This window comes from Oncorhynchus tshawytscha, linkage group LG26 (assembly GCF_018296145.1).
Source record: "Oncorhynchus tshawytscha isolate Ot180627B linkage group LG26, Otsh_v2.0, whole genome shotgun sequence".
Taxonomy (NCBI): domain Eukaryota; kingdom Metazoa; phylum Chordata; class Actinopteri; order Salmoniformes; family Salmonidae; genus Oncorhynchus; species Oncorhynchus tshawytscha.
The window spans coordinates 30,502,793-30,529,852 of record NC_056454.1 but is presented as its reverse complement, the minus strand read 5'-3'; the positions used below and the strand labels follow the sequence as shown (position 1 = coordinate 30,529,852).

Sequence of the window (27,060 nt, the reverse complement as noted above, 5' to 3'; positions counted from 1 at the left end):
TCTGACACCACACTGGTCCCCTACACAACCATTAGAAACCTGCCCACTCATCTGACACCACACTGGTCCCCTACACAACCATTAGAAACCTGCCCACTCATCTGACACCACACTGGTCCCCTACACAACCATTAGAAACCTGCCCACTCATCTGACACCACACTGGTCCCCTACACAACCATTAGAAACCTGCCCACTCATCTGACACCACACTGGTCCCCTACACAACCATTAGAAACCTGCCCACTCATCTGACACCACACTGGTCCCCTACACAACCATTAGAAACCTGCCCACTCATCTGACACCACACTGGTCCCCTACACAACCATTAGAAACCTGCCCACTCATCTGACACCACACTGGTCCCCTACACAACCATTAGAAACCTGCCCACTCATCTGACACCACACTGGTCCCCTACACAACCATTAGAAACCTGCCCACTCATCTGACACCACACTGGTCCCCTACACAACCATTAGAAACCTGCCCACTCATCTGACACCACACTGGTCCCCTACACAACCATTAGAAACCTGCCCACTCATCTGACACCACACTGGTCCCCTACACAACCATATGTTGTAAGCCATCCATGCAATTACATGACTTAAAATATTTTTTCCTGTCTACTCTAACATGTAACGATTATGTAGAAATAAATTGATAAAAGACCATTCTGAGCCAGCGCTGGAGATAGTTTTGTAAATATTGGCTTAAAGGGTTGCCAAACTGTGCCATGGGGCCAGATTCATTTATTGATAGACAAGTTAGAGTGATTGTTTCCTTTCCAAATTCATCATGACACAGAGAGAGACAATATTATGATGTAAATACACACTACCTCTGCAGCCCGCACTTCAGAAGCTAAATAGGATAATTGCTTGGCTCAGTCTGCTCTCCAAAACACACACATGCACACACGCGCGTGCATGGGCACACACACACACATTGCGCAGGAACCGACACATTTCTGTCAAAAGGGAAATTAGTCAGAGAGAAGGCCAACTCCAGTCCACTCAGCCAGCCAAGCCATTACACCAGTTCTCACATAGCCAGACTCAGGCAACAAGAACAAGTGAACCCAGCCAAGCGATTATACCAGCAAGCGAGTCCACAGATAGTGAGACTCAGACCCAGCCAGGCAACAATACACCAACATGGACCAGACTGTCAGATGATCGGGTGGAAGATAGAGGCTGCACAAAAAAAAGCTTCACAAAGAAGATGCAAAATATAACAGAATGTTTTAGAGTTATTTGCTGGATATAGTAACTTAAACCTTGAAACTGACGTCACCCTTTTCCCTCTGCTGGGGAGAAGAGTTGTTAGTGGAAAGATGACGATATTGATTAAACCATGGTGGAGATATGGTAATCTGACAGACAGGAGCAGTCATTCGTGTTGACACATTCAGTGAAGGTCATGGCTAGAAGGGATCCAGTTACCTGTAAGTTACTGTAAAATAATAATACAGTATGTTACCGTAAATTCCAACTACACTTTGTTTTAACAGTACACTATTGAAACGTTTGTTGCATTTTATCTAACCCTAACCCTTTTCCTAACCGTAACCTACTTCTCCTAACCTGCTATGTTAATACTCCTAACCTGCTGCGTAAGTTATCCTAACCTGCTTCGAAAAGTCAACTCTGACGTTAATTTGACAAAAGCTGGAAAGCTTCTAGACATGATTGTCAGTCAGTCAATAGACAAAGAGATATTCAGACACTGGAGACAAAGTGTAAGTGAATTAAGTGTTTCATTGTTAGCAAAGCCACATGTATCGACTTTAAAAGCCTTTGTCAGGGTACATAAATGTGAATGCTGTGAACGCTGTGTGTGTGTGTGTGTGTGTGTGTGTGTGTGTGTGTGTGTGTGTGTGTGTGTGTGTGTGTGTGTGTGTGTGTGTGTGTGTGTGTGTGTGTGTGTGTACTGTAAAGGGGTTGCTGTGAATTGGACAGTAACTTACAGGCAGCTCAGTGGCAGGTAAAATTCTGTATTTCATATTACAGTACACCTACTGTAATATAAATACGGTATCAAAGCAAGTACTGTGTAATGACACACAGTACAATTATGTAAAAAAGTCAATGCTACCGTACTCACAGTGAATTCATCAATGGATGGATGAATGGAATTCATTGGTATTTTGGTATTTTATTAGGATCCCCATTAGCTGTTGTGATAGATGCAGCTACTCTTCCTGGGCTCCAACACAAAACATGAAACATGACATAATACAGAACATCTATAGTAGTACATCAATAGACAAGAACAGCTCAAGGTCAGAACTAGATAAATGTAAAACAAGAAAAATATAACTAAAAGGTTCTGTACTGACTCAATACTGAGAGAAAAACACAGAGCTACCATTCTATACCTACATTTATAATGTCCATGTTCATATATTGTATTTTCATTCAGTAGCATTTATCAGTACATTTAGGTCAAAATCGGGGGAGGCGTTGTACTGGGAGGTGTTTTATCTGTTTTTTTAAACCAGGTTTGCTGTTCACTTGAACAATATGAAATGGAAAGGAGTTCCATGCAATCTTGGATCTATATACTACTATACGATTCCTTGAATTCGTTCTGGATATGGGGACTGTGAAAAGACCCACGGTTTTATGTCTGGTGGGGTAAGTGTGTGTGTCAGTGCTGTGTGCAAGTCGACTGCAAACCATTTTTAATTTTCAACACATTAATGTTCCTTCTAAAAACATTGGGGGAAAGAAACTTACAGCATATTATTCAAATCAAATCAAATGTATTTATATAGCCCTTCGTACATCAGCTGAAATCTCAAAGTGCTGTACAGAAACCCAGCCTAAAACCCCAAACAGCAAGCAATGCAGGTGTAGAAGCACGGTGGCTAGGAAAAACTCCCTAGAAAGGCCAAAACCTAGGAAGAAACCCAGAGAGGAACCAGGCTATGTGGGGTGGCCAGTCCTCTTCTGGCTGTGCCGGGTGGAGAATATAACAGAACATGGCCAAGATGTTCAAATGTTCATAAATGACAAGCATGGTCGTATAATAATAAGGCAGATCAGTTGAAACTGGAGCAGCAGCACGGTCAGATGGACTGGGGACAGCAAGGAGTCATCATGTCAGATAGTCCTGGGGCATGGTCCTAGGGCTCAGGTCCTCCGAGAGAGAGAAAGAAAGAGGGAGAGAATTAGAGAACGCACACTTAGATTCACACAGGACACCGAATAGGACAGGAGAAGTACTCCAGATATAACAAACTGACCCTAGCCCCCCGACACATAAACTACTGCAGCATAAATACTGGAGGCTGAGACAGGAGGGGTCAGGAGACACTGTGGCCGCACTTTGCCAAAGCACAGCCCCCACACCACTAGAGGGATATCTTCAACCACCAACTTACCATCCTGAGACAAGGCTGAGTATAGCCTACAAAGATCTCTGCCATGGCACAACCCAAGGGGGGGCACCAACCCAGACAGGATGACCAATTATTTAGTGTTTTATATCACTTACACTTCTAGAGGCCTTAACAAGAGCTTCCACACTGTCAACAACTACAGGGCAAAACAGAACAAAAGGTCATGGCAAAAATACTCAACCATTAAAGGTTTAAAACCTGCTTCCACTCCAATCTGGACCCTATACCTTTTACATAGATGGGGCACTATAACCACATAGGAGTTAAATTGGTACAGCATTCTCACTCACAGGAGCAACAAATATAGCCTAAAAAATATGTTATAATATATAATAATGGTCATAGGGTACAATAGTGAATTCTGTGGGGTGGAATTATGGTACACTGTAAAAAAAAATATCCTGTTGTTTCTACAGTAACTTACTGACACCCAATATGTTACTGTAAATTCCAAGGAAACCTTGGTATAACAAAGAAAGCACTCTCCTCTCCTCCCCTCCCTTCCCTTCCCTGGACAGACCAGACCAGCAGCAGCAGATGTGGAGGCTGGTAACAACAGGATAATGACTCAGATATTCTGCTACCGGAGTGGAATAACTGCTAGTGGGTTTATCAGACTCTGAGGGGGGAAAAGAGGGGATTTAGAACTACACAGCACTTCCTGCTTCCTTCCTTCTCACAGGGCAACTGTCTACACCAGCTGGTCCTGGTCCATGATAGAGGGGAATGGAACCTCACCCTCATGTCTGACTACACTAACATCACTCTACAGAGATGAGCACAGAGCCTAAACATCCTGACACACAAGTATCAAATCAAATTGCGTCAAATACAATTTCACCTTACAGTGAAATGCTTACTTATGAGCCCCTAACTAACAGTGCAATTTCAAAAAAATGAGGATAAGAAGAGATATAAGTAACAAGTAATTAAAGAGCAGCAGTAAAAAATAACAATATATTTATATATATATATATATATATATATATATATACACAGGGGGGTGCTGGTACAGAGTCAATGTGTGGGGGCACCGGTTAGTTGAGGTAGTATGTACAGTACATGTAGGTAGAGTTATTAAAATAGTGTGTGTGTGTGTGTGCGTGCGTGACTAATAGGTCAATAGTACATGTGAATCTCACGTGTGATGATCAGCTGGCAGTCAGGATGTGACATGTGGATTACGCAAGCTACCTCCATCACAATGATTTTAGCAGGTTATCCAACTGTGATTCCTATATACACAATGAAACCACATCACCCTTTTCTCTCCTATAGTTCAGCTTTGTTAGTTATTAGTGTGGTGTTAGGTGGAAGTAAGTCTGGTGGACACAGAAAGTTCATGGGTGATAGAATACACTTATTCTCTTGGCAGTCACAGACCTCTGTAAAAAGTATTTCTCCAACATCATACAGGGAGACACAGTTTCACAGCTAATTAAAACTTTGAAACTCTCCACATTCATTATGTTATGATCTCAGTGGGGGACCAAACAATCCCGGTTTCTGTGTGTGAATGTGCGTGTGCATGCGTGTGTGTTCACACTAAAGACCTGTGCTAATTGGTTCGAAGTTGGTTGTTGCAGACTAGACATGGGTTGTAGCAGACTGTTAGCAGTATGAAGTGTGATCTGCAGGGACTTTGGGAGGGGAAGGGCTGCATGTTAGCTCAAAAAGCCTCCTGACCCCGTGGAATACATAGTTACAAGGGTGAATGTATGTTAATGAACTGGATTAGCAGAGGCTATAGCCTCATTAACTGGGAATCTGTCCCACATTTGATAAAATTGTCAACTAATGTAAATTCAAAGTGAAATCAACAAAAATGTAACCATCTCATTGGATTTAGAGTCAAAGTTGGATGAAAAAAGATTCCTTTACGTTGATGACTTTTTGCAAATCCAAACAAGTTTTCCACTCTGATTCAACGTCATCACGTTATATTTTTGTTGTTGTTGAAATGACGTGAAAACAAAATGTATTCAAGCAGTTTGGCCTAGTGGGATGTGTGTTTACAGACTCTTGCTGTTAGAGGTATCCAGGGGGATGTGTGTTTACAGACTCTTGCTGTTAGAGGTATCCAGGGGGATGTGTGTTTACAGACTCTTGCTGTTAGAGGTATCCAGGGGGATGTGTGTTTACAGACTCTTGCTGTTAGAGGTATCCAGGGGGATGTGTGTTTACAGACTCTTGCTGTTAGAGGTATCCAGGGGGATGTGTGTTTACAGACTCTTGCTGTTAGAGGTATCCAGGGGGATGTGTGTTTACAGACTCTTGCTGTTAGAGGTATCCAGGGGGATGTTAACATGTTCATACAGTGGCTTACTTCACAAACACAGTTGACAGTTTAACCATAATGTTAGACACCTGCAGATACAAACCATACCACGTCTCACAGCAAAACCTAAACTACCCTTTAGAGAGTGAATCATGACTCATGAATAGATGGATGGATGGATAGATGGAAGTGAAGGTTTGGAGGCAGTTTCACATCTCTGCTCAAGAGCTCCCCCCACCCACCCCATACGTAGCTTAGCGACGAGGGTCTTTTATCAGCGACAAAGAGCAGTGGTCTGTTTGATCTGGATCTCCTGTTCTCTGTCTGAATGAGCCCAGCCCGATTCTACAGTATCAGTCCTGGACCACTAGAAAGAGCCCACCACAGCCCTGTCCCTTATCATCATCCTCAGCCTGACCAGTATAAATACCCAGTTCTCCCATCCCCAGTCCCGGTCCTGTCATTAGTGCTGCCTATGTCATCATTCATCTGCTTCGGCATATTAAAAACCCTGCAGACCCTACACACCACTGATCAACGACAGCTCCCTAATCAGAATTTTCAGTCATGGTTGTCATTCTATACATGCAGCAAGGACAGTCTCTCTCTCTCTCTCTTTGTTATGTGTCCCTCTGGTGGTCAGGTAGGGAAATTGCTCTTGAATTCCCTATTGTTATATTGAGCACTCTGAATGGTGTTGTAGTTCCTTTAGAAAACATTTGACCTGCCCATCCATCTATCATATTGCTGTAATAACTACATACAGAAACCCAAAGCGTATCGTGGGTAGTATGGAGCTCATTCAGCCAGCACACCATGTGGACACAGTTTCCCTAGAGCGCCTGTTGCTTAGCTACAATCTACTATCAGGCCCCGAGGACTGGAGTTGCACACCTAGCCGCCTCTCTCTCTCTCTAGCCGCCTCTCTCTCTCTCTCTCTCTAGCCGCCTCTCTCTCTCTCTCTAGCCGCCTCTCTCTCTCTCCGCCCCTCTCTCTCTAGCCGCCCTCTCCTCTCTAGCCGCCCTCTCTCTCTCTCTAGCCGCCTCTCTCTCTCTCTCTAGCCTCTCTCTCTCTCTCTAGCTCTCTCCCTCTAGCCGCCTCGCTCTCTCTCTAGCCGCCCTCTCTCCCGCCTCTCTAGCCGCCCCTCTCGCTCTCTCTCTCTCTAGCCGCCTCGCTCTCTCTAGCCGCCTCTCTCTCTCTCTAGCCGCCTCTCTCTCTCTAGCCGCCTCTCTCTCTCTCTCTAGCCGCCTCTCTCTCTCTCTCTAGCCGCCTCTCTCTCTCTCTCTAGCCGCTCTCTCTCTCTCTCTCTCTAGCCGCCTCTCTCTCTCTCTCTCTCTAGCTGCCACTCTCTCTCTCTCTAGCCGCCTCTCTCTCTCTAGCCGCCTCTCTCTCTAGCCGCCTCTCTCTAGCCGCCTCTCTCTAGCCGCCTCTCTCTCTCTCTCTCTCTAGCCGCCTCTCTCTCTCTCTCTCTAGCCGCCTCTCTCTCTCTCTCTAGCCGCCTCTCTCTCTCTCTAGCCGCCTCTCTCTCTCTCTCTAGCCGCCTCTCTCTCTCCGCCCTCTCTAGCCGCCTCTCTCTAGCCGCCTCTCTCTCTCTCTAGCCGCCTCTCTCTCTCTCTAGCCGCCTCTCTCTCTCTCTCTAGCCGCCTCTCTCTCTCTCTCTAGCCGCCTCTCTCTCTCTCTAGCCGCCTCTCTCTCTCTCTCTAGCCGCTCTCTCTCTCTCTCTAGCCGCCTCTCTCTCTCTAGCCGCTCTCTCTCTCTCTAGCCGCCTCTCTCTCTCTCTAGCTCTCTCTCTAGCCGCCTCTCTCTCTCTCTAGCCGCCTCTCTCTCTCTCTCTCTAGCCGCCTCTCTCTCTCTCTCTCTCTCTCTCTCTAGCCGCCTCTCTCTCTCTCTCTCTCTAGCCGCCTCTCTCTCTCTCTCTAGCCGCCTCTCTCTCTCTCTAGCCGCCTCTCTCTCTCTCTCTAGCCGCCTCTCTCTCTCTCTCCGCCTCTCTCTCTAGCCGCCTCTCTCTCTCTCTCTAGCCGCCTCTCTCTCTCTCTCTAGCCGCCTCTCTCTCTCTCTCTCTCTCTCTCTCTAGCCGCCTCTCTCTCTCTCTCTAGCCGCCTCTCTCTCTCTCTAGCCGCCTCTCTCTAGCCGCCTCTCTCTCTCTCTCTAGCCGCCTCTCTCTCACTCTCTAGCCGCCTCTCTCTAGCCGCCTCTCTCTAGCCTTCTCTCATAGCCATGACTATAAATGAAAGGCACCGCTTCAGTTCCCCAAAAATGTTCAGTGAAAATATAGATTGAGGTTACTTCATTTTCTTTTGACGGTATAAAGGCAGCCGAAAGCAATAAGTCTGAAACGATTAAATAGTTTCCTGTGCATGTTTATTTTATAGTATATAAATATATGACCCTACAGTGCACCCTTTGCATTATCATGATATCATTGTTAGCTGTATTTGTGTATGTAGTCGACAGAGAGAAAGCCTATCAGTAAAGTATAGTACCCAGTCAGCTATGACTATGGAGGGAGAGAGGGGGGGACTCGGGTGTGTTCGTGGTGTATATTGATAGTAAAATACTTGTATCTTTAAACATTCAGCATTGAGTCCGATAAATATATTTACCAGTCCGATAAATATATATTACCAGTCAGATATATATATATACTACCAGAGCCGTATTCCAGAGGGAGCAGAGAGTGTTCAGACTGATGAGGTGCAGTGTCTGGGAGGTCTGGAACTGCTACAAAGGAAAGAGAGAGATAAAATAAACCAGATTGACCAGAGAGATATGCCCTGATGGACTGGTAGGTCATATTCTGATAACTTTCTACATTTCTCCAGTGGAAATTTTCTTTAAAAAGCAGGCTATGACTGAATCGTCTCCTTGCTCACAAGGTTTCTGTGGTAATAGAGAATTTCATGTTCTCAGTAACCAATAGAGCAGTGATCTTCTTGTTTGTTTAACCACAGTATGCGCTAACTGTAGCAGGGTGCACATACAACAAAAAGAGGCTAAGATGACATTTTCATATTGATAATTATCCAGAAACATTACTTTCTTTATGTGGCTCACCTTCACTCTACTATATTTGAACCTTTTTCCTCTTATTGTCCAAGTATTACCGTAGTGACAGAAACACAAATCCAACAGATATGACACCAGTAAAATGTAAACTGACCAAGGAATCACCACCAATGCACTTCCTGTAATCTGTGCAGTTGGGGACAAACAAACAAAAACATGCAATCTCGTTTGGCCGGAAAACATTTGGCTGTGACATTTACTAAATGAGAGCAGATGAATGGAGCAGAGTTGTATATCCAGGCTAACCTTTAGCTTGTTGAATATGTTGATGAAATTAGCCTCATGCCCTGGTGCTGCGTGTTTATGCAGTAGAGCTCAGAAGCAATGAGCGCTCAGGGCAGATGCTGCACGATGGAAGCATAGGGTAGCTCTCTATATTCATCAGTTGGCGAGGCGCTCTGCTATAGTTCAGGTTTGCATAATGGAAACAGGAGTTAAACATGACTCTGCTGTTTGGCCTCGTAGGGAAAACCACTTCAGTTTCAGGTGACATTAATGTCCCAGTTCAATATAATTAAGTTTTGCTTGCGTAAAGAAAGTACAACTTTTATGTAAACTACGTACGCTTCATCTGCTTTATGAACTGCACTGTATGAGATGACATTATAACGTCCCAGGAAATTATTTTGTTACTTCATTGTAAATTGTATGAAAGCTACCAACATCCTTAACCTCACACAAACAACCACACACACACCTACCCACAGATCACCTGGCCTCAGTACTGTAAGGGTGCATGTGTGTATATGATGTGATACCTGTGAGAAGACGTGTATGTGTCCTGTTCCCACTGCTCTGGTAGATCAGGCTGTGTGTGTGTGTCTGTGTGTCTCAGTGAGGGGTCGGAACAGGGCAGGTGCTGGGGACAGGTCCCTGCCGGCTCATGGTCCAATCACTAATTAGGTTGAGGGTCTTTGTTCCTCCACCATGGGAAAGGCTCCTCTTCACAGCTCCCTAACCCCTCTCTCTCCCCTCCCTAACCCCTCTCTAACCCCTCTCCTTACCCTGCCTAACCCCTCCCTAACCCCTATCTCTCTCCCCCTCCCTAACCCCTCTCTAACCCCTCTCCTTACCCTGCCTAACCCCTCTCTCTACGCTCCTAACCCCTCTCTCCACCCTCTCTAACCCCTCTCTCCACCCTCCCTAACCTCTCTCTCCACCCTCCCTAACCCCTCTCTCCACCCTCCTAATCCCTCTCTTTACCCTCCCTAACCCCTCTCTCACCCTCCCTAACCCCTCTCTCTACCCTCCTAACCCCTCTCTCTACTCTCCCTAACCCCTCACTCCACCCTCCTAAACCCTCACTACACCCTCCTAACCCCTCCCTAACCCCTCTCTCTACCCTCCCTAACCCCTCTCTCTAACCTCCCTAACCACTCACTCCCCCTTCCCTAACCCCTCTCCTAACCCCTCTCTACCCTCCCTAACCGCTCTCTTTACCCTCCCTAAACCCTCTCTCCCCCTCCTAAGCCCTCTCTAACCCCTCTCCTTACCCTGCCTAACCCCTCTCTCTCCCTCCCTAACCCCTCTCTAACCTCTCTCCTTACCCTGCCTAACCCCTCTCTCTACGCTCCATATCCCCTCTCTCTTCCCTCCCTAACCCCTCTCTTTACACTCACTAACCCCTCTCTTTACACGCCCTAACCCCTCTCTCTACCCTCCCTAACCTCTCTCTCTACCCTCCCTAACCCCTCTCTCTACCCTCCCTAACCCCTCTCTCTACCCTCCCTAACCCCTCTCTCTACCCTCCTGACCCCTCTCTCTACCCTCCTGACCCCTCTCTCTACCCTCCCTGACCCCTCTCTCTACCCTCCCTGACCCCTCTCTCTACCCTCCTGACCCCTCTCTCTACCAACCCTGACCCCTCTCTCTACCAACCCTGACCCTCTCTCTACCCTCCCTAACCCCTCACTCCACCCTCCCTAACCCCTCTCTCTACCCTCCCTAACCCCTCTCTCTGCCCTCCCTAACCCCTCTCTTTACCCTCCCTAACCTCTCTCTTTACCCTCCTAACCTCTCTCTCTCCCTCCTAACCCCTCTCTAACCCCTCTCCTTACCCTGCCTAACCCCTCTCTCCCTCCTAACCCCTCTCTAACCCCTCTCCTTACCCTGCCTAACCCCTCTCTCCACGCTCCTATCCTTCTCTCTGCCCTCCTAACCCCTCTCTCTACCCTCCTAACCCCTATCTACCCTCCCTAACCCCTCTCTCCACCCTCCCTAACCCCTCTCTCTACCCTCCTAACCCCTCTCTCTACCCTCCTAACCCCTCTCTCTACTCTCCCTAACCCCTCACTCCACCCTCCCTAACCCCTCACTACACCCTCCTAACAACTCACTACACCCTCCTAAACCCTCTCTTTACCCTCCTAACCCCTCTCTCTACCCTCCTAACCCCTCTCTCTACCCTCCTAACCACTCATTCCACCGTCCCTAACCCTCTCTCTGCCCTCCTAACCACTCTCTTTACCCTTCCTAACCCCTCTCTCTCCCTCCCTAACCCCTCTCTAACCCCTCTCCTTACCCTGCCTAACCCTCTCTCTCCCTCCAACCCCTCTCTAACCCCTCTCCTTACCCTGCCTAACCCCTCTCTCTGCGCTCCCTATCCCTCTCTCTACGCTCCTAACCCCTCTCTTTATACTCACTAACCCCTCTCTTTACACTCCCTAACCCCTCTCTCTGCCCTCCCTAACCCCTCTCTCTACTCTCCCTAACCCCTCTCTCTACCCTCCCTAACCCCTCTCTCTGCCCTCCCTAACCACTCACTCCACCCTCCTAACCCCTCTCCCTAACCCCTCTCTCTACCCTCCTAACTGCTCTCTTTACCCTCCCTAACCCCTCTCTCTCCCCCCTATCCCTCTCTAACCCCTCCTAACCAGTCTCTCTACCCTCCCTAACCCCTCTCTCTACCCTCCCTAACCCCTCTCTCTACCTTCCCTGACCCCTCTCTCTACCCTCCTGACCCCTCTCTCTACCAACCCTGACCCCTCTCTCTACCAACCCTGACCCCTCTCTCTACCAACCCTGACCCCTCTCTCTACCAACCCTGACCCCTCTCTCCGCCCTCCCTGACCCCTCTCTCTACCCTCCATAACCCCTCTCTTTATCCTCCCTAACCCCTCTCTTTACCCTCCCTAACCTCTCGCTTTACCCTCCCTATCCTCTCTCCGCCCTCGCTAACCCTTCTCTCTGCCCTCCCTAACCACTCTCTCTACCCTCCTTAACCCCACTCTCCGCCCTCCCTTACCCCACTCTTTACCCTCACTAACCCTCTCTTTACCCTCCATAACCCTCTTTACCCTCCTAACCCCTCTTTGCCCTCCCTAACCCCTCACTCCGCCCTCCCTAACCCCTCTCTCCGCCCTCCCTAACCCCTCTCTCCGCCCTCCCTACCCCTCTCTCCGCCCTCCCTAACCCCTCTTGACCCTCCCTAACCCTCTCTTTACCCTCCTTTACCCTCCCTAACCCCTCACTCCACCCTCCCTAACCCCTCTCTTTACCCTCCCTAACCCTTCACTCCACCCTCCCTAACCCATCTCTTTACCCTCCCTAACCCATCTCTCTACACTCCTAACCCCTCTCTCTACCCTCCTAACCCCTCACTCTACCCTCCCTAACCCCTCTCTCCACCCTCCCTAACCCCTCTCTCCACCCTCCCTAACCCCTCTCTACACCCTCCCTAACCCCTCTCTACCCTCCCTAACCCCTCTCTCTACCCTCCCTAACCACTCTCTCTACCCTCACTAACCCCTCTCTCTACCCTCACAAACCCCTCTCTACCCTCCCTAACCCCTCTCTATACCCTCCTAACCCTTCACTCTACCCTCCCTAACCCTCTCACTCTACTCTCCCTAACCCCTCTCTACCCTCCCTAACCCCTCTCTCTACCCTCCCTAGCCCCTCTCTCTACCCTCCTAACCCCTCTCTCTACCCTCCCTAACCCCTCTCTACCCTCACTAACCCCTCTCTCTACCCTCACTAACCCCTCTCTCTACCCTCACAAACCCTCTCTCTACCCTCCTAACCCCTCTCTATACCCTCCCTAACCCTTCACTCTACCCTCCCTAACCCTCTCACTCTGCTCTCCCTAACCCCTCTCTGCCCTCCCTAACCCCTATCTCTACCCTCCCCTAACCCCTCTCTCTACCCTCCCTAACCCTGTCTCTACCCTCCCTAACCCCTGTCTCTACCCTCCCTAACCCCTCCCTCACCCCTCTCTCTACCCTCCCTAACCCCTCTCTCTACCCTCCCTAACCCCTCTCTCTACCCTCCTAACCCATCTCTCTACCCTCCCTAACCCCTCTCTCTACCCTCCCTAACCCCTCACCCCCACCCTCCCTAACCCCTCTCTCTACCCTCCCTAACCCCTCTCTTTACCCTCCCTAACCTCTCTCTCTCTCTCCCTTCCTAACCCCTCTCTAACTGCTCTCCTTACCCTGCCTAACCCCTCTCTCTCCCTCCCTAACCCCTCTCTAACCCCTCTCCTTACCCTGCCTAACCCCTCTCTCTACGCTCCCTATCCCCTCTCTCTTCCCTCCCTAACCCCTCTCTTTATACTCACTAACCCCTCTCTTTACACTCCCTAACCCCTCTCTCTACCCTCCCTAACCCCTCTCTCTACTCTCCCTAACCCCTCACTCCACCCTCCCTAACCCCTCACTACACCCTCCCTAAACCCTCACTACACGCTCCCTAATTCCTCTCTTTACCCTCCCTAACCCCTCTCTCTACCCTCCCTAACCCCTCTCTCTACCCTCCCTAACCACTCACTCCACCCTCCTAACCCCTCTCCCTAACCCCTCTCTCTACCCTCCTAACCCCTCACTCCACCCTCCTAACCCCTCTCTTTACCCTCCCTAACCCCTCTCTCCACCCTCCTAAACCCTCTCTCTACCCTCCTAACCCCTCTCTCTACCCTCCCTAACCCCTCTCTCTACTCTCCCTAACCCCTCACTCCACCCTCCCTAACCCCTCACTACACCCTCCCTAACAACTCACTACACCCTCCCTAAACCCTCTCTTTACCCTCCCTAACCCCTCTCTCTACCCTCCCTAACCCCTCTCTCTACCCTCCCTAACCACTCATTCCACCCTCCCTAACCCCTCTCTCTACCCTCCCTAACCACTCTCTTTACCCTCCCTAACCCCTCTCTCTCCCCTCCCTAACCCCTCTCTAACCCCTCTCCTTACCCTGCCTAACCCCTCTCTCTCCCCTCCATAACCCCTCTCTAACCCCTCTCCTTACCCTCCTAACCCCTCTCTTTACCCTCCCTAACCCCTCTCTTTACCCTCCTAACCCCTCTCTCTCCTCCTAACCCCTCTCTCTCCCTCCCTAATCCCTCTCCTAACCCCTCTCTCTACCCTCCCTAACCCCTCTCTCTACCCTCCTAACCCATCTCTTTACCCTCCTAACCCCTCTCTCCACCCTCCCTAAGCCCTGTCTTTACCCTCCCTAACCCCTCTCTCTACCCTCCCTAACCCCTCTCTCTACCCTCACCTAACCCCTCTCTCTCCCTCCCTAACCCCTCCCTAACCCCTCTCTCTACCCTCCCTAGCCCCTCTCTCTCCCTCCTAACCCCTCTCTTACCCTCCTTAACCCCTCTCTCTCCCCTCCTAACCCATCTCTCTACCCTCCCTAACCCCTCTCTCTATCCTCCCTAACCCCTCTCTCTACCCTCCTAACCCCTCTCTCTGCCCTCCCTAACCCCTCACTCCACCCTCCCTAATCCCTCACTCCACCCTCCCTAACCCCTCTTTTACCCTCCTAACCCCTCTCTTTGCCCTCCTAACCCCTCTCTCTCCCTCCTAACCCCTCTCTCTCCCTCCTAATCCCTCTCCTAACCCCTCTCTCTACCCTCCCTAACCCCTCTCCCTACCCTCTCTCTACCCTCCTAACCCCTCTCTCTATCCTCCCTAACCCCTCTCTCTACCCTCCCTAACCCCTCTCTCTACCCTCCCTAACCCCTCACTCCACCCTCCCTAATCCCTCACTCCTCACTCCACCCTCCTAACCCCTCTCTTTACCCTCCCTAACCCCTCTTTTGCCCTCCTAACCCCTCTCTCTCCCCTCCCTAACCACTCTCTCCCCTCCTAATCCCTCTCCTAACCCCTCTCTCTACCCTCCCTAACCCCTCTCCCTACCCTCCCTAACCCCTCTCTCTCCCTCCCTAACCCCTCTCTAACCCCTCTCCTTACCCTGCCTAACCCCTCTCTCTCCCTCCCTAACCCCTCTCTAACCCCTCTCCTTACACTGCCTAACCCCTCTCTCTACGCTCCCTATCCCCTCTCTCTTCACTCCCTAACCCCTCTTTTATGCTCCCTAACCCTCCCTAGCCCTCCCTAGCCCCTCTCTCTGCCCTCCTAACCCCTCTCTCCCCCTCCCTAATCCCTCTCCTAACCCCTCTCTCTACCCTCCTAACCCCTCTCCCTACCCTCTCTCTACCCTCCCTAACCCTCTCTCTCCCTCCCTAACCCCTCTCTAACCCCTCTCCTTACCCTGCCTAACCCCTCTCTCTACCCTCCCTAACCCCTCTCTGTGTCCTCCCTAACCCCCTCTCTGCAGTCCTAACCCCTCTCTACCCTCCCTAACAACCTCTCTACCCTCCTAACCCCTGTCTCTACCCTCCCTAACCCTTCACCCTACCCTCCTTTACACTCCTAACTCCTCTCTCTACCCTCCCTAACCCCTCTCTCTACCCTCCCTAACCCCTCTCTCTATCCTCCCTAAACCCTCTCTCTACCCTCCCTAACCCTTCACTCTACCCTCCCTAACCCTCTCCTCCACCCTCCTAACCCTCTCCCTAAACCCTCTCTACCCTCCTAACCCCTCTCTCTCTACCCTCCCTAACCCCTCTCTCTACCCTCCTAACCCCTCTCTCTACCCTCCCTAACCCTTCACTCTACCCTCCCTAACCCCTCTCTCTGCCCCTCCTAACCCCTCTCCCTAACCCCTCTCTCTACCCTCCTAACCCCTCTCTCTACCCTCCTAACCCCTCTCTTTGCCCTTCCTAACCCCTCTCGTTACCCTCCCTAATCCCTCTCTCTGCCCTCCTAACCCCTCTCTCTACCCTCCTAACCCCTCTCTCTACCCTCCCTAACCCCTCACTCCACCCTCCCTAACCCCTCTCTTTACCCTACCTAACCCCTCTCTAACCCCTCTCTCTACCCTCCTAACCCTCTCTCTACCCTCACTAACCCCTCTCTCTACCCTCCCTAACCCTTCACTCTACCCTCTCTAATCCCTCTCTCTACCCTCCCTAACCCCTCTCTCTACCCTCCCTAACCCCTCTCTCTACCCTCCCTAACCCCTCACTCCACCCTCCCTAACCCCTCACTCTACCCTCCTAACCCCTCTCTGCCCTCCTAACCCCTCTCTCTCCCTCCCTAACCCCTCTCCCTAACCCTTCTCTCTACCCTCCCTAACCCCTCTCTCTACCCTCCCTAACCCCTCTCTCTCCCTCCCTAACCCCTCTCCCTAACCCCTCTCTCTACCCTCCCTAACCCCTCTCTCTGCCCTCCCTAACCCCTCTCTCTACCCTCCCTAACCCCTCTCTCTACCCTCCTAACTCCTCTCTTTACCCTCCTAACCCCTCTCTCTACCCTCCCTAAGCCCTGTCTTTACCCTCCTAACCCCTCTCTCTACCCTCCTAACCCCTCTCTACCCTCCCTAACCCCTCTCTACCCTCCCTAACCCCTCTCTCTACCCTCCTAACCCCTCTCTCTCCCTCCCTAACCCCTCTCTCTACCCTCCCTAGCCCCTCTCTCTACCCTCCCTAACCCCTCTCTCTCCCTCCCTAACCCCTCTCTTACCCTCCTAACCCCTCTCTTACCCTCCCTAACCCCTCTCTTACCCCTCTCTTACCCTCCCTAACCCCTCTCTCTACCCTCCCTAACCCCTCTCTCTACCCTCCCTAACCCCTCTCTTTGCCCTCCCTAACCCCTCTCTTTACCCTCCTAACCCCTCTCTCTGCCCTCCTAACCCCTCTCTTTGCCCTCCTAACCCCTCTCTTACCCTCCCTAACCCCTCTCTTACCCTCCTAACCCCTCTCTTACCCTCCCTAACCCCTCTCTCTACCCTCCCTAACCCCTCTCTTTACCCTCCTAACCCCTCTCTTTGCCCTCCTAACCCCTCTCTTTACCCTCCTAACCCCTCTCTTACCCTCCTAACCCTTCTCTTTACCCTCCCTAACCCCTCTCTCTATGCTCCTATCCCTCTCTCTTCACTCCCTAACCCCTCTCTTTATACTCCCTAACCCCTCTCTTTACACTCCCTAACTCCTCTCTCTACCCTCCCTAACCCCTCTCTCTACCCTCCCTAACCCCTCTCTCTATCCTCCTAAACCCTCTCTCTACCCTCCTAACCCTTCACTCTACCCTCCCTAACCCTCTCACTCCACCCTCCTAACCCTCTCCCTAAACCCTCTCTACCCTCCCTAACCCCTCTCTCTACCCTCCTAACCCCTCTCTCTACCCTCCCTAACCCTTCACTCTACCCTCCCTAACCCCTCTCTCTACCCTCCTAACCCCTCTCCCTAACCCCTCTCTCTACCCTCCTAACCCCTCTCTCTACCCTCCCTAACCCCTCTCTTTACCCTTCCTAACCCCTCTCTCGTTACCCTCCCTAATCCCTCTCTCTACCCTCCCTAACCCCTCTCTCTACCCTCCCTAACCCCTCTCTCTGCCCTCCCTAACCCCTCACTCCACCCTCCCTAACCCCTCTCTTTACCCTACCTAACCCCTCTCTAACCCCTCTCCTTACCCTGCCTAACCCCTCGCTCTCCCCTCCCCAACCCCTCTAACCCCTCTCCTTACACTGCCTAACCCCTCTCTCTACGCTCCCTATCCCTCTCTCTTCACTCCCTAACCCCTCTCTTTATACTCCCTAACCCCTCTCTTTACACTCCTAACTCCTCTCTCTACCCTCCCTAACCCCTCTCTCTACCCTCCCTAACCCCTCTCTCTATCCTCCCTAACCCCTCTCTCTACCCTCCCTAACCCTTCACTCTACCCTCCCTAACCCTCTCACTCCACCCTCCCTAACCCTCTCCCTAAACCCTCTCTACCCTCCCTAACCCCACTCTCTACCCTCCCTAACCCCTCTCTCTACCCTCCCTAACCCTTCACTCTACCCTCCTAACCCCTCTCTCTGCCCTCCCTAATCCCTCTCTCTACCCTCCTAACCCTTCACTCTACCCTCCTAATCCCTCTCTCTACCCTCCCTAACCCCTCTCTCTACCCTCACTAACCCCTCTCTCTACCCTCCCTAACCCTTCACTCTACCCTCTCTAATCCCTCTCTCTACCCTCCCTAACCCCTCTCTACCCTCCTAACCCCTCTCTCTACCCTCCTAACCCCTCTCTCTACCCTCCTAACCCCTCACTCCACCCTCCCCCTAACCCCTCACTCTACCCTCCCTAACCCCTCTCTACCCTCCTAACCCCTCTCTCTCCCTCCCTAACCCTCTCCTAACCCTTCTCTCTACCCTCCCTAACCCCTCTCTCTACCCTCCCTAACCCCTCTCTCTCTCCCTCCCTAACCCCTCTCCTAACCCCTCTCTCTACCCTCCCTAACCCCTCTCTTTACCCTCCCTAACCCCTCTCGTTACCCTCCCTAACCCTCCTAACCCCTCTCTCTACCCTCCTAACCCCTCTCTCTACCCTCCCTAACCCCTCTCTCTACCCTCCTAACCCCTCTCTCTACCCTCCTAACTCCTCTCTTTACCCTCCCTAACCCCTCTCTCTACCCTCCCTAAGCCCTGTCTTTACCCTCCCTAACCCCTCTCTCTACCCTCCCTAACCCCTCTCTACCCTCCTAACCCCTCTCTCTACCCTCCCTAACCCCTCTCTCTACCCTCCCTAACCCCTCTCTCCCTCCCTAACCCCTCTCTCTACCCTCCCTAGCCCCTCTCTCTACCCTCCCTAACCCCTCTCTCTCCCTCCTAACCCCTCTCTTACCCTCCCTAACCCCTCTCTCTCCCTCCTAACCCCTCTCTTACCCTCCCTAACCCCTCTCTTACCCTCCCTAACCCCTCTCTCTACCCTCCCTAACCCCTCTCTCTACCCTCCTAACCCCTCTCTCTACCCTCCCTAACCCCTCTCTTTACCCTCCTAACCCCTCTCTTTACCCTCCCTAACCCCTCTCTCTACCCTCCCTAACCCCTCTCTTTACCCTCCCTAACCCCTCTCTTACCCTCCCTAACCCCTCTCTTACCCTCCCTAACCCCTCTCTCTACCCTCCCTAACCCCTCTCTTTACCCTCCCTAACCCCTCTTTACCCTCCCTAACCCCTCTCTTGACCCTCCCTAACCCTCTCTTACCCTCCCTAACCCTTCTCTTTACCCTCCCTAACCCCTCTCTTTACCCTCCCTAACTCCTCTTACCCTCCCTAACCCCTCTCTCTACCCTCCCTAACCCCTCTCTCTACCCTCCCTAACCCCTGTTTTACCCTCCTAACCCCTCTCTCTACCCTCCTAACCCCTCTCTTTACCCTCCCTAACCCCTCTCTTACCCTCCTAACCCCTCTCTTACCCTCCTAACCCCTCTCTCTACCCTCCCTAACCCCTCTCTACCCTCCCTAACCCCTCTCTTTACCCTCCTAACCCCTCTCTCTACCCTCCCTAACCCCTCTCTTTACCCTCCTAACCCCTCTCTTACCCTCCCTAACCCCTCTCTTACCCTCCTAACCCCTCTCTTACCCTCCCTAACCCCTCTCTCTACCCTCCCTAACCCCTCTCTCTACCCTCCCTAACCCCTCTCTTTAACCTCCCTAACCCCTCTCTTTACCCTCCCCTAACCCCTCTTTTACCCTCCCTAACCCCTCTCTTACCCTCCCTAACCCTTCTCTTTACCCTCCCTAACCCCTCTCTTTACCCTCCCTAACCCCTCTCTCTACCCTCCCTAAGCCCTGTCTTTAGCCTCCCTAACCCCTCTCTCTACCCTCCCTAACCCCTCTCTCTACCCTCCCTAACCCCTCTCTCTACCCTCCCTAACCCTCTCTCTCCCTCCCTAACCCCTCTCTCTACCCTCCCTAGCCCCTCTCTCTACCCTCCCTAACCCCTCTCTTACCCTCCCTAACCCCTCCCTAACCCCTCTCTTTACCCTCCCTAACCCCTCTCTTTACCCTCCCTAACCCCTCTCTTTACCCTCCCTAACCCCTCTCTTACCCTCCCTAACCCTTCTCTTTACCCTCCCTAACCCCTCTCTTTACCCTCCCTAACCCCTCTCTCTACCCTCCCTAAGCCCTCTCTCTACCCTCCCTAACCCCTCTCTAACCCCTCTCTCTACCCTCCTAACCCCTCTCTCTACCCTCCCTAACCACTCTCTCTACCCTCCCTAACCCCTCTCTTTACCCTCCCTAACCCCTCTCTTACCCTCCCTAACCCTTCTCTTTACCCTCCCTAACCCCTCTCTTTACCCTCCCTAACCCCTCTCTCTACCCTCCCTAAGCCCTGTCTTTACCCTCCCTAACCCCTCTCTCTACCCTCCCTAACCCCTCTCTCTACCCTCCCTAACCCCTCTCTAACCCCTCTCTCTACCCTCCCTAACCCCTCTCTCTACCCTCCCTAACCCCTCTCTCTACCCTCCCTAACCCCTCTCTCTACCCTCCCTAACCCCTCTCTCTACCCTCCCTAACCCCTCTCTCTACCCTCCCTAACCCCTCTCTTTACCCTCCCTAACCCCTCTCTCTACCCTCCCTAACCCCTCTCTCTACCCTCCCTAACCCTTCTCTCTGCCCTCCCTAACCCCTCTCTCTCCCTCCCTAACCCCTCTCTCTACCCTCCCTAGCCCCTCTCTCTACCCTCCCTAACCCCTCTCTTACCCTCCCTAACCCCTCTCTCTCCCCTCCCTAACCCCTCTCTTACCCTCCCTAACCCCTCTCTCTACCCTCCCTAACCCCTCTCTCTACCCTCCCTAACCCCTCTCTCTACCCTCCCTAACCCCTGTTTTACCCTCCCTAACCCCTCTTCTCTACCCTCCCTAACCCTTCTCTTTACCCTCCCTAACCCCTCTCTTTACCATCCCTAACCCTTCTCTTTACCCTCCCTAACCCCTCTCTTTACCCTCCCTAACCCCTCTCTTTACCCTCCCTAACCCCTCTCTTTACCCTCCCTAACCCCTCTCTCTCCCCTCCCTAACCCCTCTCTCTACCCTCCCTAGCCCCTCTCTCTACCCTCCCTAACCCCTCTCTTACCCTCCCTAACCCCTCTCTCCCCCTCCTAACCCCTCTCTTACCCTCCCTAACCCCTCTCTCTACCCTCCCTAACCCCTCTCTCTCTACCCTCCCTAACCCCTCTCTCTACCCTCCCTAACCCGTTTTACCCTCCCTAACCCCTCTTCTCTACCCTCCCTAACCCTTCTCTTACCCTCCCTAACCCCTCTTACCCTCCCTAACCCTTCTCTTTACCCTCCCTAACCCTTCTCTTTACCCTCCCTAACCCCTCTCTTTACCCTCCCTAACCCTTCTCTTTACCCTCCCTAACCCCTCTCTTTACCCTCCCTAACCCCTCTTTTTACCCTCCCTAACCCCTCTCTTTACCCTCCCTAACCCCTCTCTTTACCCTCCCTAACCCCTCTCTTACCCTCCCTAACCCTTCTCTTACCCTCCCTAACCCCTCTCTTTACCCTCCCTAACCCTTCTCTTTACCCTGCTTCTCCTCTCTCCTGTGTACCAGTATTCTTTCTCTCTGCTCCAAGAATCCAGCTTGTTCCATCCAGACATTAGTATTTACAGTAGGGGACATTACCGAGACTATTCACTGTGGTTAAAGGGCCTGCTCCTCTGGAAATGGTTAGACAGCTAAACACCTTGCTGAGGACAGACACACACATTTGAACCGCAACTAAGCACCTTGCCAAAGGCATAGGGATAAACCATGATTTATCCATTTTGACAGTTTAAAATGGCATTGTAGTGTGTTCACTGCTTGTTTTCTAAGCTTTACAAATCAATTTGATCTATTAGGGTACATCAGTATGTCTTGTGGTGTTGTGAGGCAGGTTGGAGTGTGCCCACATGATGCTCTGACTTCTGGCTAGGTGGTGACATCAGCTCACCTGCTGCCCACCTACTCTCCCTACAACTACAGCTTATTGTCTCTTAAACAACAGTGTGACTTCACTGGTTTAACTCTCACTATAATCACCACAAAAACAACAGCTGGACTGAAGTCTTTTCACCAGCAGAGTGACTCAGGGCCAGAGAGAAACTCATGCAGGCACGCATCTCCAGATGAACTACTAATCAGAGATGATGACTTCTGTTGTCTTTCATGCGAACACAGTTAACACACATAGAGCCCACACAATACACACCCAATACCAACCTATTTGATACAATACTAACACAATACACACCCAATACCAACCTATTTGATACAATACTAACACAATACACACCCAATACCAGCCTACTTGATACAATACTAACACAATACACACCCAATACCAACCTATTTGATACAATACTAACACAATACACACCCAATACCAACCTATTTGATACAATACTAACATAATATAGACACAATGCCAAAACAATGCCAGGCACATCCTCTCCACTTCCCCTCCTAATCCTGCCAGACAGATGGTTAGAGTACAAACACACACACAAACACACACTGCTTCTTTCACTACAAACCAGGTCAACACATAAAAAAAGCTTAAATTAATTAAAATGTATTGCTAGAAGTTTTCTTAGTCTAGTATTCCGTTCTGCAGGGAGGGACATTGCAAGAAAGCTCATAAAGAAAGTATAAATGAAGTTTAAAACCTATAGATGTGAATGTTTGATACTATTGATGTATGTAGTGTGCCTTCTTTTTCCAGCAGCACACATGACTATTCTGTCTTTACACATGTTACCCTAGCACAGTTTCTTCTCCTAAACATAGAGTTTGAAATGGAATCCGATGGGAATATCTGTTCCCTATAGAGTCTGGTGCTCAGAATATCCATCCACATCATAAAAATAGCATGGAAATAGAGACAGACACCCAGAGAGAGAGAAATACATGGATTGAGAGAGAGGGGGGGACCCAAAGAGACCCACCTAGAGAGAAGATTAAGTTACCCAATTCTCTCTGCTACTAATCCAGGCTTTTCCCGGCACTGGCTGGAGGGCTGGAGGCAAAGGGTCAGATACAACCACAGCTATGGGGGGTTGGGTGGCGGGGCGGGTATTCACAAGGATGAGGTGGCGGTGGTGGGGGGGGCAGAGAAGGGTGGGGTATAAATACCTGCAGTAGACAGGCGGGCGTCACTCAGGTGGGCTCCCAGGGAGGCCAGGGAGGAACACAGAGCAGATACTGGCCAGGTGACAGACGCATAGGAAGCAGAAGGAGAGGGGACCAGCCAAGCACAGCAGCTTTTACCTGTCCAGGGAAGAAACGACAAGAGGTCAGCACCTGAGTGTCTACCTGAGAACAGCTGCAGGGAAGGAACACTGAACAAGTGCAGGGAAGGTCAATCTTCCTGATCCTATCCAGGTGAGAAGGAGGTTGTGAGATCATCGTGATGTCGTGCCAGGCATTCAGCGCGGACTCCTTCACCACCCTGGCAGGAGACTCCCTGCCCCTCCTCATGCACCACGCCTCCGCTGCCGACTGCCTGCCCTCCTCCGCCTCCACACACACACACAACATGGTGTCCGCAGGTAACCTCTCACGCCGACCCCTAACCCCTGATCACACATTATTTCTATCCCTCTGAACCATTTCCAGTCTTCTAACAGTTGTGCTGGGTCCTGCTCTCTGTGGTGTAACTGTGTTAAAGGCTGTCTTTTTCCTGTGTGTGTGTGGGTGGATATTAGCAGAGCTGTTATAGCTGAACCCTGAAGATCTCTCTTAGATGTTTGTAGATAGAACATCTCCAGCTCTTGGCCTTGGAGAGATTCCACAGAGGTGAATAGAGTTGTGTGTGTGTGTGTGTGTGTGTGTGTGTGTAGAGAGCGTAGGTGGGGTGTTTGTGTGACCCCCACTGCTATCCAGGCTGCAGACTGGATGTATTAACGAACACCCTCACACTGGCACGTGATTGTGTACACACACGGCCAGGTAGCAGGTAGCCTAGCATTTAGAGCGTTGGGCCAGTAACCGACAGGTTTCTAGTTTGAATCCCTGAGCCGACAAGGTGAAAAATTGGTTGATGTGCCCTTGAGCAAGGCACTTAACCCGAACTGCTCCAGGGTCGCGTTGGCAGACACTGGCCGTGACTTATCTCTCCGAAGGGGGTCTCAGGGAGAGTTGGGATATAGAAAAATCACTTGAAATAGCACCCACCAAATTATTATTATTATTATTATTATTATTATACGCACACACATCTTACTTTACAGCTGAAGATGAAGATTTTGGACTGCATCTGAACATTGTCGGCACAGTTTCTTATAAGATTCACAGTTTCTCCCTGCTGTGTCTGTCTGTAGAGAAATATTACTGTAGTATGGAGGACAGTAGGAGTGTTATTAGCCTGTCCAGTTTGAGAGCTAAATTAACAGTCCACATTCACCACGAGAAAGGACTTCACCAGAAGAACAAACCTGCTAACTGAAGTCCAATGTTCTGTCCATCGTCATTGGAAAGGAACCTACACTACAGCTAATTCAACACTACAGCTTCTACAACGAAGAATGTAAATCAACCACCATTCTATTGCTATCACTCAATACAGTTTCTTTCACAAGCAGGTGCACCCATGGACAACTACACAAGTACAGCAAAAAGCCATGTCTAAACTGATCTAAGGTCTCTCTCCCTCGTTCTCCCTCACCCTCTCTCCAGTCCCGTCAGGTCTGTCTCTCCTCCAGTCCTCCAAGCGTTCCCACATGCATCTCTCCACCTCCACCCTTGGCAACGCCCTCAGCAACGGTCCTCCCGGCCTGCACTACCCCGTCACACCCTGTCACTATAGCAACCAACAGACCACTTACGGCATGATGGCAGGTCAGTGATGATGGTGGTGGTGATGATGTTGGTTGTGGTGGAGATGGTGGTGGGGATGCTGCTGATGATAAACTTTCCTCCCTAGCTCAGGAGATGCTGTCTGCCAGTATATCTCAGACCAGAATCCTCCAGACCTGCAGCGTCCCACACCCCAACATGGTCAACGGAGCAAACACACTGCAAGGTACGCACACACACACACACACACACACAAACGCCCTTCATACAGCTACACTCCCCTCTAGTGGCTGTAGCTGGTATCACAGTTGATGTTTCTCCATCTATTTAGGTTCATTGGGCCCTTGTCTGTATAAGTTTCAAGAGCATGGTCTGGGTGGGGGGTCGTGCTCTCTGAGCCACAGTTTCCCCCCACTGCCCCCTGCCGTGCTGTCTGAGGAGTCACCCCTGGGGGGCAATAAGGACCTCCGCCTTAGGAGCCGGCCACCAGATGACCCCCCCAACATGGACTCACCTCAGATACGAGAGCTGGAGAAGTTTGCCAACGACTTCAAACTCCGCAGGATCAAACTGGGTGAGTTAGATAGCAACTGTCTTTCTGTCCTGAACTGTTTAAAACAGTTACACATGCACACCCACAATGTAATAGCTGACTGTGTGTGTGTGTCTGCTTCAAAGGGTACACCCAAACTAACGTTGGAGAGGCTCTGGCTGCGGTGCATGGCTCAGAGTTCAGCCAGACAACCATATGTCGCTTTGAGAACCTGCAGCTGAGCTTCAAGAACGCCTGCACGTTAAAGGCCATCCTGGCCAAGTGGCTGGACGAAGCAGAGCAGGCCGGGGGTGAGTGGACAACCATGATCTTACCCTGGGAGAGAGGGACAGCCATGACCATATAGTAATGAATGACTAAGGATGTGACCTTAATGTTGTTCTTTCCACAGCTCTGTTTAATGAGAAAATGGGCATGAATGAGCGTAAGAGGAAACGAAGAACCACTATCAGGTAACTAACTACACATTACAATTACAGAGATGCTTGAAAGAGGTTTGATCAAACACCACCTCCCTCTTTAAAAACACTGCATCCCTCTCCTCCTGTAGTCTGGGGGCTAAGGAGGCATTGGAGCGTAGTTTCGGGGAGAAGATCAAGCCCTCATCTCAGGAGATCGTCCGTATGGCCGAGGGGCTACACCTGGAGAAGGAGGTGGTCCGGGTCTGGTTCTGTAACCGTCGGCAACGAGAGAAACGGGTCAAGACCAGCCTTCACCACAGCTCCTACCTGACCAAGGACAGTCCTACCTATAGATAACCCTAACCCCTATCTGTCCTCCAATGCCATAAAACCTTGAGTTCGGGTGTGACCTCATTCTTTAATTGGACTAAAAGCCTTTTGATCTTCAAGTGCCTGTAGCCTAATACAATTTCTCCCAGAAGTGTCTGGCCGTTGTAAAAACAAATGACACTAATACATTCCCATGTGTCTTTATCATGATCTATTTATCTCAAATGTAATATATAAACTGAATGATTATGAATGTGAACATCTAATTTATTGACAGATGTGTTTTCAAGTCAGAGACATCTTCAACCCAGAGAGAGAGAACTATATAGAGACATTCTCAGACATTTTGAGATGTAAGAAATCAAAACGTCCCAGTTGCATGTGTCATCTTTCATACGTACTGATTTCATGATGCGTTTCTCATGAATAAATACATACAAACCAACAGTGTGGTGAGGACAGGAGATGATTTAAGTGATGAATATACAAGCACCTGTGTCCCTGTAGCATACTGGAGACATTATACTGCATCAGTGTAGAGCTGGGCTCAAAAGCAGGCCAGAAGTGCCAGTCATCATCTTACAATCAATCATTCAGTACAGGGTAGATGTATACAAATAAAAAAGTGAAAAAAATATGATTTAATGAAACATTTATCATTGCAATTAATTATTTTATGGGCTCAAAAGCAGGCCAGAAGTGCCAGTCATCATCTTACAATCAATCATTCAGTACAGGGTAGATGTATACAAATAAAAAAAAGTGAAAAAAATATGATTTAATGAAACATTTATCAGTTATTTATCTGATAAATGTTTCATTAAATCATATTTTTTTCACTTTTTTTATTTGTATACATCTACCCTGTACTGAATGATTGATTGTAAGATGATGACTGGCACTTCTGGCCTGCTTTTGAGCCCATAAATGCAATTAATTAATTCATGGATTGTGCACTGACATGCATTTAATGTAATGATTTGTTGATTCATTTATTAAGCAGTTGGTGTTTCCGAGAGCCCAATAAAAGGGAGCTGAGCAGCCTGCACTGTATGACAATGACATTATTCCCTGATTTATTGACGTGTTTCTGTGAATACAAACATCCAGCCCACTAGTCAACATGTG

At 50.4% G+C, this 27,060-nt stretch overlaps 1 protein-coding gene across 4 annotated transcripts; it reads left to right on the top strand.

Annotated features, from left to right (window-relative positions):
• Positions 1-1,413: 1,413 nt before the first annotated feature.
• Positions 1,414-26,379, top strand: pou1f1 (POU class 1 homeobox 1). Of its 4 annotated transcripts, XM_042306447.1 has the most exons (8): positions 23,293-23,402; positions 24,267-24,379; positions 24,529-24,690; positions 24,776-24,874; positions 24,980-25,222; positions 25,327-25,491; positions 25,593-25,653; positions 25,752-26,379. In XM_042306447.1, the coding sequence occupies exons 3-8, from the start codon at positions 24,573-24,575 to the stop codon at positions 25,957-25,959; spliced, it is 894 nt and encodes a 297-aa protein (XP_042162381.1). In that variant the 5' UTR covers positions 23,293-23,402; positions 24,267-24,379; positions 24,529-24,572; the 3' UTR covers positions 25,960-26,379. The 4 variants fall into 4 exon arrangements, with proteins under 4 accessions (XP_042162380.1, XP_024245295.1, XP_042162381.1 ...); XM_042306446.1 differs by lacking the exons at positions 23,293-23,402; positions 24,267-24,379 and adding an exon at positions 1,414-1,453; XM_024389527.2 differs by lacking the exon at positions 24,267-24,379 and having other exon boundaries at positions 22,991-23,402.
• The last annotated feature ends 681 nt before the right edge of the window (positions 26,380-27,060 follow it).